Raw genomic sequence first — 11615 nt, forward strand, 5'->3', positions numbered from 1 at the left:
TAGACTTAGCATAGTATAGCTCGGAACTTTTTTGTTGATGCTTTCGCTATGTGTACCTAGCATGGTCTTTATTGTATTTGTTGTGTTTATAAGTACAGTTACCATGTTTCTCCTCGAACTTGAAAACAAAGTTTGAGTGGGTAAGTGTACATAGCACACTACAGTTTGGACAAAACAGTCGAAGTAGAAAGAACAAATTTGTTCAATGTCTTACAAATAAAATAAGTCAATAGTGAAAGGAAAATACCGAAATTTGCACAAAATATGTCAAAAGTAACTGTTTATTAATTTATGGTGTTATATTATATAATTGATCTATTTTTGCGTATCAAAAGGAAAATCACAAAATACAGAGACCATGCTAAGTAATAACGAGGAATATACAGGTAAGGTATTTTTGAAAACTTTAGTTTTTGCGCTTATAATATATTATTTGAACAAATTTGTATCAATAGAACATGTGATGGAGGACACTCTTGAAAACGATTTGGGCACTCACGAGTTTTTACGTGATATTTCACACGTAATATCAACCGATGAATATGGTCAGAATAGTGATCACAGTTCAATAGGTTTGTTACGAGTAGTTGGTATTTATAAGTGTTATAATGCAATTTATTTTTTTATTAGAGCCATTCCCCGCGAGCTCGAGCGAATACGACCCATTAAATAGTTCAGAGTCATCTTCTGACACGGAATCTACTTCTAAGTCCATTTCCTCAACACCAAAACATGCACGAAAAAATTCAAATATCCCTGAGTTAACACCACCACAGAAAATATCTTCTAAGAGACAAAGGCGGTTATCTCAATGGAAACAAAATAAAGCTAAAGCTCTAAGAAATCAGGGTATGGAGTATGTAAATACAATCGGAGTTTTGCAACCAAAAAAGGAATTGAAAAAAGGTTGTGGAGAATTCTGCAGAATGAAGTGCTCTGAGAGAATATCTGAAGAAAATAGATTGCAGATTTTAAAAAAATTTTATAAACTTGGGTCTCAGAACCTTCAGTGGGCCTATATGTCAAATTTAATAACGTTATGTGCAAAGAATGTGTGCAGAAACATTGAAAATTCCCGTAAACAAGAGTCAAGAAAGTACTTTCTTAAATATGAAAAAGATACTAAAGAAGTAAGAGAACAAGTATTCAAACCTATGTTCTTGAATACACTAGCAATCACTCACCAGAAAGTCGAAACCGTTATACGCAAAATGCGTGTTAATACAGGATTTATATCACCTGACAGAAGAGGAAAGCTTTCTTCTCGAAATGAGCCTTTAAATAGAATAAAACAAATAGCAATAAATCATATAAACGAGTTCCCATTAGTCGAATCTCACTATTGTCGCCAGCGAGTACAAAAAAAAATACATAGATGGTGAAATATCATCTGTGGCCCAAATGTATCGATTATACGAAATATGGTTCTCTGAAAACGGCTATGACTTAAAATTTAAAGCGACCATACGACAATATCGTGACATCCTTAATGGATCTTTTAACATATCGTTCTACATTCCAAAAAAAGATAAGTGCGATTTATGCGAAAAGTTCACAAACTCGAATGATCATGAAAAGAGTCTTATGGAAACTGAATATAATTACCATATATTCTGCAAACAAAAATCGAGAGAGTTAAAAAATATTGACAAACAAGAGAGTATGGATAACAATAATGTTGTCACAGCGAGCTTCGATTTTCAAAAAATTCTCTCAACACCTTGTGCTGAAGTGAGCACATTTTACTACAAAAGAAAGCTACATGCATATAACTTCACAGTATTTGAGCTCCACTCCAATCGTGCCTCTTGTTATGTTTGGGATGAAACCGTCGCAAAAAAAGGTGCAGTAGAAGTGGCGACTTGTCTATTTCGATTCATATCATCAAAACATGAAAGTTTCGGCACAACAAAATATAATTTTTGGTCTGATAACTGTGGTGGACAAAACAAAAACAAATTTGTATTCTCATTTTACATATGGATTTCACGAAAACTGAATATCGATATCAGCCACACATTTCTCGAAAAAGGCCATACACAGAATGAAGGTGATAGTGTTCATGCACTTATTGAGAAATGCAAGAAAAATAAACGTATATATACACCAATGGAATGGTACTCCGTAATAAGAAATGCCAAGAAGACAGAACCATTGTATGACGTCATAGAAATGGAAAATGAGGATTTTTTAGATTTCAAGCAATTTGCTTCAGTTACAAATTGGACCAAAAATACAAAAAATGAAAAAATAAATATGTCAAAGATCAAGCATATAAAAGTGTCAAAGGATCAAAACTATAAACTGTTTTACAAACACGAATTTAATGAAGAATTTAAAGAAATTAAAGTATATGATGAAAACAAAAAGTGCAGAAAAGGACGAAATATTCCCGAAGATATACCTAGGGCATATACATCTAAATTTGCTATAACGGAAGAAAAACATAGGGATCTCCTCTATCTATGCGACCAAAATTTAATTCCAAAAGCTCACCAACGTTTCTACAGAGAACTAAATAGCGCTGTTGGAAATGAATATGTAGTCACGTCAGATAACGACAATTAAACATAGTAATATTTTCTCTTTGATAAATCTTATAATACTTTTTTCAAACATACATATTTGAATTAATTTTATTTATTTTTTTTAATTAAAATTGAACTGAATTAATTGTATTATTTAACTTTTTGTTTTATCAATAAAGGTTTGAAAAACTATTAAAAATTATTTGCTTATTCAATTAATTAGTTAAATACAAGTTCGCCTAAGTATAAAAAACGAAATTGATCATAAGTTTGTTCCAAACCAGAACATGTTATGTATACTTAGACGACCAATAAGAGTAAAAAGTTCCGTAACACAATATGCTAAGTCGACTTAGCTGACTAACATGGGGTTGTTTTTCCAAACAATAGTATGCTAAGTCATTTTTAGCTATGATCAGCTAAAATTTATTTAAATTGGGAAATCCCAGTAAAATTTTTTTCAAATTTCATTATAAATAGTGAAAGACTCAAAGCTCTATCTCATATCGTTCTCGAGATATATGCTGTAAACTTTGAGAGCTTCTCCTGCAAAACTCACTTTTCAGACTTAGCATACTATTATTTGGAGGTGTCGATATGTATCTTTTGAGAGCTTTCCATAGCAACAATCCGATTTTGGATAAAGTTGATCGTCCCTGAGATATTTCGTGTAACAAAACTTATCTCCACAATTTTTTAAGCGCCTATAGATAAAACTAAATATGTCGACTTGTGAACTTGAAAAACAAATACAAAATACAAAATACATACAAAATACAACAAAAAAATGTTTGTCAGTTAATTTTCAGACTAGTATACAAAAACATTACTTATGCTGAGTAAAGCTGTATTTTCAGAAAAAGATAAATCGCACAAACAATAAGTTTTAATACAATTTAAATTATTAAAATGATAACACTGTGAACACAAATTTTGGGGCAGAGATAATTCCTTTTGGACATGAAAGCCCTTGGTGTGTATATTAAGAATCCCAAAGGACAGATCCGCCGTGAGTCGAACTTCCTCGTTATGGCGTGATGAAGTTTTTGCTAGGGACTCTGTAAGGCATCAGGAATTAGCGTTATATCTTTGTCCACTGTCGTTTTAGCTTATTTTTGAGATGACATGTCTTCAGTCAAATTACAATGACAGCCGTACCTATGATGAAAAACGTCATCTTGTGGTACTTTTATAGAATTTCATAATAATTCAGACGAACCGGCTAAAATAACCGAAGTAACCGGGTCTGTCCCACAAAAAAATATATTTTTCTTTGAAGGCCGAAATTATACCTATATTTAAAAAAATTCCAACAAAATCGGAGCATGTTTAGCAGAGTTATTCCATGTTAGAGTAGTTTTATGCAAAAATAGTCCATTTAACCCACATGTGTAATCGAAAACCTAACGGAAACGGAAACTCTCCGATTTTTTTGAATTTTTGTCCGAAGGTAGGGTTTGTGGCGCTGATTACGGAAAAATATTATTCTCATTGGCGGCGGATCCGGTTCACCGGTTATTCGACCCGAAAGTCCAGATTTAAAAACCGGGTTAGACCCGGTTCTACTGAACCGATTACTGCAAAGTGGATATCGTTTGAAAGCTTATGGAAATACCTAACACGCGGCTAATTTTTAATTTGGCCTTTATATCGCAATATCTCGAAAATGGAAAGTCTTTTTTAAATATAGACAATAGTTAAATCTACAACTTTTACTTTAGCCGGCTTTTGCTAAGTCTTACCGTTTTTGAGAAAATCAAAAAAATATAACTGAATAATGCCTCCAAAAATGACCTTTGACCCCGAATAATTTTTTGCACACATGGGATCGATGGGGACTTTTTGGACGTTGCTTCTAATAGCAAACCCTAACTTTCCCCCAAAATTCAGCTTTGTGGGAATTTTTGCTATTTCCCCCCTAAAACGCACGTCTATTTTGACTGGACTAATGGTTGCGAAATTTTGTAGCATGGAAGATAAACGTAGTTCTTTATAAACAAACAAAAACTATAAAGGAAAACACATTTATATGTCACGGTGCACCTGAACCAACTTTAAATGGAAGGTACTTACACCTAGGAATTCTGAAACTAAAATGTTCATAAAAATTTTTAAATTAATCGCGATCAAAGTTCACATTTATAGGGTTTTTTAGGTTTTCACGATTTTGCTTGGAAACCGCAAGTCCTATAGAAAGAAAGTTAATTAGGGCGCACTGTAATTGACATTGTTTTATAAGGAGTTGATACTGTAAGTGCATTGTCCCAATTTGAACTTCTATATCTCAAAAAAGGTAAACCCTACGAAAACATCATACAGGTCAATTATGTAGATAACTTTCACAGCTACAACATTTGGTCCAATCCCATTTCAATAGGAATTGCGGTTCCAAACGAAATCGTGAAAACCTAATGAAAACCCCTAAAAATGTGAACTTTGACCGCGATTTATTTAAAAATCCCTTCGTCGATTTTTTTTATTATTATTTTTCACTTCTATGAACATTGTAGATTCACACCTTCCACATGAAGTTGGTTCAGGCGCACCGTGATGTTACAATAATTCCTTTATCAAACTGCTACATTGATATAATTTGCATCAAGTGAGTGGTCAAGAGTTGGTTTTCAAGTTTAGTTTTCGTAAGTTGTCCGAATATGCCCCAGAATTTAAATTACTAATTAAAAATTAAATTTGGATATTGTTTCCACAAAAGTTATGGTCCATTTTACTCGCTAAATACTATCCGATCATTATCAAAAATTATTGGCACTATCCTTGACCAAAACAATTACCTCGTGCAAACATTTGTCAGTATTGAACTATAATTGCGATCTTTAGCGTGATTAAGGTTACACTACACACAATTAAAACTGAGGGATCCCTGCATATACACTGCAACTCTGTTATCTGACCACGTACATCAACATAATTAGCATTAATGGAAATGTCAAGCTTTCGTCTTCTAAATATTCATCTACATTCCCAGCAAACACAATGTCGGACGTCCGACGTGTCTGCTCAAAGTCGGAAGTTTTTTCCGACTCGTCTGACCGACTTCGGTCGGACCTCTGTCCGACTAGTCTGACGAACTTTTCCTGCCCTCTCTCTCTCTCTCTGAAGTGATTTTTTTCTATTTTCTCTTTGCTGCTTTGGCAAAATTCAGTGTAAATAAGCAGAGAGAGAAAAATTGTACATGTTGTACATCGGAGAACAAATTTGGTTCATTTTTGTTATGCGTGTTGATGCATGATAGTGTTTAAAGATCATTCATAGTGAACGGTTGTATACATATTTGATTATTTTTATGAAGTTAATGAAAGTAATGATTTACTTCGTCAAACTTCAACACTATTCTGTGGGAAGTCATATGTTTTATATAAGTATATTGACAAAGTTAAGTTGCATAATACTTTTACATGTATCAACTTTTGCATGTGAAGACATGCATTTTTTCATATATTGGTGATGAATTTTTGTTCCCCACAGTTGGTTTTTTCTACCAAGTCCCACACGAACATTTAACACAGCCTAAGATGATATTAAAAACTTTAATATGTTAATAGTAGATAAACAAACATTTTTATGCAAGAATTTTAATTTTTCATGAATTACCTTTGTAGTTTCAAAATTGTTTAATAATAAAAGCGAATTCTGGTCGAATGCTGGTAAATAAATCAGAAATTCATACGATAGTTCATCAGAATTCGGACTGAACTCGGTCCGAAAGTCTGCAGAAACTTCCGATTTTCATCCGAATTTCGGTCAGAGAACACGTCAACCACGCCATATGGCTTTCGGTCAGAGCTCGGGCGGAACTCGAATCCGATATCGGATGTTTCTTCCGACTTTCGGACCGAACTCGGATATTTCCTCCGATTTTGGTTTGCTGGGTTGGTTTAACATAGTTTCCAGGAATAAAGATATAGTCATTTCACTAACAACTTTCCCATTTTTCACACAAAAATTTCAAGTCAATTTAACCCGCTAAATGTTATCTGATCATCTCGATAAATTCCAAGTTACTTCTCTATCATAAACCCCAACCTTACATAAAATTTCGCGCCGATCAGACTACCATTGCTACCTACAGAGCCGCTACAAAAATATATAAAAATTTTGTTTTTGGTCCATTTCACTCTCTAAATATCTTACGATCATCGCCAAAAACTATAGGGGTCTATTCTGATGTGGACCGACCTCTATACAAAATTTCGTAAAGATTGGTCCATAATTGCGGCTTGTAGCATGCGTACAATTTTTAATGGACGAATGGACACACATCTAAAAATCGCTTTATCTCATCGAGATATGAATTTTGTTATACACATGGAGAAAATGGAGGGCCTACGACGAATATTTCGAAAAACAAACTTATTCAACTGTAACAGATATTACAAGAATGTAAAATAAAAATGAACAATTACCATTTTTATACCCTCCACCATAGTATGGAGGATATATTAAGTTTGTCATTCCGTTTGTAACACATCGAACTAATCATTTGCGACCCTATAAAGTATATACATTCTTGATCAAGATAAAATTCTAAGACGATCTAGCCATGTCCGTCCGTCTGTCCGTCTGTTGTAATCACTCTAGCGTCCGCAATAATAGAGATAGAGTGCTGAAATTTTGCACCCGAGGGCCTTTTTTCCATAGGTAGGTCAAGTTCGAAGATGGGCTATATCGGTCCACTCTTTGGTATAGCCCCCATATAACGGTACCTCCGGATTTGAGGTATTTTGACGTTCTTCGCCACATTTGCAGACCGAATTTGGTACTTAGGGTTCCTAGTGGTCAACAAACTTATATCCCAAAGGATATGGGCATAGGTCCATGTTTTGGTATAGTCCCCATATAACGGTACCTCCCGATTTTCGGTATTTTGAGAATTTTAGCCACAACTTTTAACCGAACTATCTGCAATTTGACATTTGAGGTTCTCAGTGGTCATAAAATATCTCCACGAAACATCGTCAACATAGGTCCATGTTTTGGTATAGCCCCCATATACCGGGTCCTCCCGATTTTCGGTATTTTGAGAATTTTAGCTACAAATTTTAACCAAACTAGCTGTAATTTGCCATTTGAGGTTCTCAGTGGTCATGAAATATCTCCACCAATCATCGTCAACATAGGTCCATGTTTTGGTATAGCCCCCATATAACGGTACCTCCCGATTTTCGGTATTTTGAGAATTTTAGCCACAATTTGTAACCGAACTATCTGCAATTTGACATTTGAGGTTCTCAGTGGTCATGAAACATCTCCACCAAACATCGTCAACATAGGTCCATGTTTTGGTATAGCCCCCATATAACGGTACCTCCCAATTTTCGGTATTTTGAGCATTTTAGTTACAATTTTTAACCGAACTAGCTGTAAATTGCCATTTGAAGTTCTCAGTGGTCATAAAATATCTCCAACGAAACATCGTCAACATAGATGTTTTGGTATAGCCCCCATATAGCGGTATCTCCCGACTTTCGGTATTTTGATAATTTTAGCTGCAATTTTTAACCGAACTAGCTTAATGATCGGTATTTTGAGTATTTTAGCTACAATTTTGTCTATTCAAAAATAATCGTCAATATAGGTCCATGTTTTGGTATATCCCCCCATATAACTGTACATCCCGATTTTCGGGAATTTTCAGCGGTCACGAAATTTCTTCACTAAAATTCGTCAACATGGGTCCATTTTTGAGGGTCTACATTGTTTTGATTAAACTACCCTCAATTTGACTCTTGAAGTTCCCTGCAGCTATAAAACTTTTCCTCTTTGATATAGCCCCGTATGTGGTACCTTTCACCTCGCTGAACACATTTTTTTAGACTAGATTAGATACCACTGTGCAACAAAATGGAGGTGAAAGTCTGGGGCACGGAAATTCCTCTTGGGGAAGAAAGGCCTTGGTGAGTATATTATGAACCCCGAAGGACAGATCCGCCGTGAGTCGAACTTCCGCCATATGGCGGCCCCTGTGGGCCATCAGGAATTAACGTTATATCTCTGTTCACTGTTGCTTAAGTGCTCTACAAAAACAACAAACAAAGATATAATGCTAATTCATGATGGCTTACAGGGTCTCTTGCAAAAACTTCATCACGCCATAACGCTGAAGTTCGACTCACGGCGCATCTGTCCTTCGGGGTTTTTAATATACACACACCAAGGGCTTTCATCTCCAAAAGGAATTATCTCTGCCCCAACATTTGTGTTCACAGTGTAATTTAAGCAATAGTGGGAGGCAGTAGGAGTCTATCCATTGTCGAAAAGTTGTTCCACCTAAAATTGTAAAAGGAACTTAATTATTCCATTTTAATTAAGACTATTTTATGGTGGAGGGTATAAAAAGTTCGGCCCGGCCGAACTTAACGACTTTTTACTTGTTTAAATATCTGATCATGTTTGTTGATTTTAGATTATTTACACACAAAATCCCGATAACCAAATATGTATTATACTTTAAGACAAGTGAGCCAAGGCTATAGTCGGGTCAGGGCCGACCATGTGATACCCTACACCACTACCCCTGTTCATAAGCTTTTGACTAATAAAATGCAAAATATTAAAATTGGGATAGCTTTGCGCCTTTGCTCTGAATGTCTTCATTAACACAGGCCAATTTTTTTGAAACGCATTTAAGTGCATCGACAGTACAACCCAAATAAAAAATGGAAAAGTGGGATGTATGCCAACCATCAATAGGCTTCTTTCTCTGTTAGACCCCCATCAACCCCCAAAATTTCGTGAGGATCCGATCAAAATTTCATAGTCTGATTGCACAAAAATGAAAAAGGGATGCATTACCGACTATGGCGATATCTCTGTTGTTTGACCACATATGACAACCTACTTCACATCGTTGTAAAGGTGATATTTTCTACTTTCCTTGCCAGGTTTTGCTTTCGATATACCTCCTACAGAAGGGAGATATTAACTTTAAAATATACATTGGTCTTTTTTCCAAATATTTTTTTTTGTCACATTCCGAATAATATACGACCATTATCAAGAATCAAAAAGTTTTTCCTCTGTGGGACCCTCAATAACACCCAAAATTTCGTGACGATCCAGTTAAAATTGCAACCTGTAGCGTAATTCCCAAAAAGTGGAAAAATGGGATGTATTACCGACTATTGCGATATCTCCGTTATTTGGATACCTACGCCAACCTGATTTACATCATTGTAATGATGGGATTTTTTACTTTCATTGTCAGACTTTGCAACTTTCGCAAAAATGAAAAGTTGTGTTCTATTAGCGGCTTTTGCGATATCTTCGTTGTTTGACCACCTACGACAACTTACGTAACATCGTTGCAAAGGTGATATTTTCTACTTTCATTAACAGATTTTGCTTTTAATATGCCCCTTTTAGAAGCGGAGATATTCGCTTTGAAATAAAACGTTGACTTTTTCTCCAAATAAGATTTTTACCCATTCCGACCCCTGAATATTATCCAACCATCACCAAAATCAATAGGCTTCTTTCTTTGTAGGATCCCCATTAGCCTACGATCCGATCAAAATTGCGACCTGTGGCGTGAATACAAAAAAATGAAAAAATGGGATGTATTGCCGACTATATATTCGTTGTTTGATCACCTACTTCACATCATTAGAAAGGCGATATTTTCTACTTTCATGGCCAGGTTCTGCTTTTGGTATACCCCATATTGAAGCTGAGATATTCGCTTAGGAAAAAAACGTTGTCTTTTCTCCAAATAAGTTTTTTGCCCATTACGACCCCTAAATATTATCCGACCATCACCAAAATCAATACGCTTCTTCCCCTCCGGGACCCCGATCAACATCCAAAATTTCGTGACGATCCGATCAAAATTGCGACCTGTAGCGTGATTACAAGGTTTAGATGGACAGACGGACGGACTGACGGACGGACACACATAGTCGACTCAGCTCGTCGAGACATTCATTTTGGTATATATACGAGGGCAGTTCGGAAACTTCTTAGCCTAGCACAAAAGCGCGGTATAAACAGAAAAAGTTAAGTGTTTTGGAAACTTCCATCTCTGTTATAAACATATGTTTAATTTTGTTTCGATCTGGCAACTCCTTCATATAGAAACAGATGTTCAAAAAAGACGCATCCGCAATTTTTTTACAATGGAAAAATTAGAAATGCGTGCTGTCATTAAATATTTACATAAAAAAGGTTTATCGGGACGAGAAATTCATAATGATATGGTGCAAGGCGAATTTAACAAGGTGATCCAATAGTTGACGTTAGGTTGTAGTCTTCATTTGCTGTCAAATTTTTTTTGCACGAAATATCCGCAAATTTAGAAGAAAACGTTAAAATATTATGTTGTACACAGATATTTATTATAGAAGCGAAATATTTTTTATTTATTTTTGATTAAAAATATGTTTTGACAGCAAATGAAGACATATGTAGGTTGCTATTATTGTATCACCTTCTTTCTTACACCATGATATGGTGAATGTGTTAGGTGATAGTGCTCCTTCATATGCAACAGTAAAAAATTGGGTTGCTGAATTTAAACGTGGTCGTACAAGCATTGAAGATGAACCACGTAGTGGACGTCCAAAAACAGCAACAACAACAGAAATTGTAGCCAAAGTGCATGATATGGTATTAAATGATCGACGAATAAAAGTGCGTGAAATGGCTAATATCATGGGCATCTCACATGATCGAGTCCATTTAATTTTGCATGAAGAACTACAGATGAAAAGGCTTTCTGCAAGATGGGTGCCGCATTTGTTAACAGTCGATCAAAAACGCATAAGAATGAACATTTCTCAAGCTTGTTTGGATCGTTTTAAGCGAAATAAAATGGATTTTAAGCGTCCTTTCATAACTGTTGATGAGATATGGATCCACCACTATACTCCAGAGACAAAAGAACAATCCAAACAATGGACTGAAGCTGGAGGAATTGCCCCAAAGAAGACAAAAACAATTCAATCGGCTGGTAAGGTTATAGCAACGGTTTTTTTGGGACTTCAAAGGTATTTTATTGATTGACTATCTGCAAAAGGGTAAAACAATAAATTCAGAGTACTATTGCAACCTTTTGGATCAATTAAATGTACA

General features: G+C 35.3%; 1 protein-coding gene across 1 annotated transcript; it reads left to right on the top strand.

Annotated features, from left to right (window-relative positions):
• Positions 1-341: 341 nt before the first annotated feature.
• Positions 342-2724, top strand: LOC141398250 (uncharacterized). Its single transcript, XM_073975525.1, has 4 exons — positions 342-386; positions 456-572; positions 631-849; positions 2708-2724. The coding sequence occupies exons 1-4, from the start codon at positions 359-361 to the stop codon at positions 2722-2724; spliced, it is 381 nt and encodes a 126-aa protein (XP_073831626.1). The 5' UTR covers positions 342-358.
• Positions 2725-11615: the final 8891 nt, after the last annotated feature.

The sequence above is a fragment of the Musca autumnalis genome, unplaced genomic scaffold (assembly GCF_047663935.1).
Source record: "Musca autumnalis isolate F117 unplaced genomic scaffold, ASM4766393v1 scaffold_3, whole genome shotgun sequence".
In the NCBI taxonomy this organism is placed as follows: domain Eukaryota; kingdom Metazoa; phylum Arthropoda; class Insecta; order Diptera; family Muscidae; genus Musca; species Musca autumnalis.

Coding starts and splice junctions, on each gene's coding strand:
- LOC141398250 (XM_073975525.1), top strand. CDS start 359: ATGCTAAGTAATAACGAGGAATATACAG. Junction 387..455: donor TAATAACGAGGAATATACAG/GTAAGGTATTTT, acceptor TTGTATCAATAG/AACATGTGATGGAGGACACT. Junction 573..630: donor TAGTGATCACAGTTCAATAG/GTTTGTTACGAG, acceptor TTTTTTTATTAG/AGCCATTCCCCGCGAGCTCG.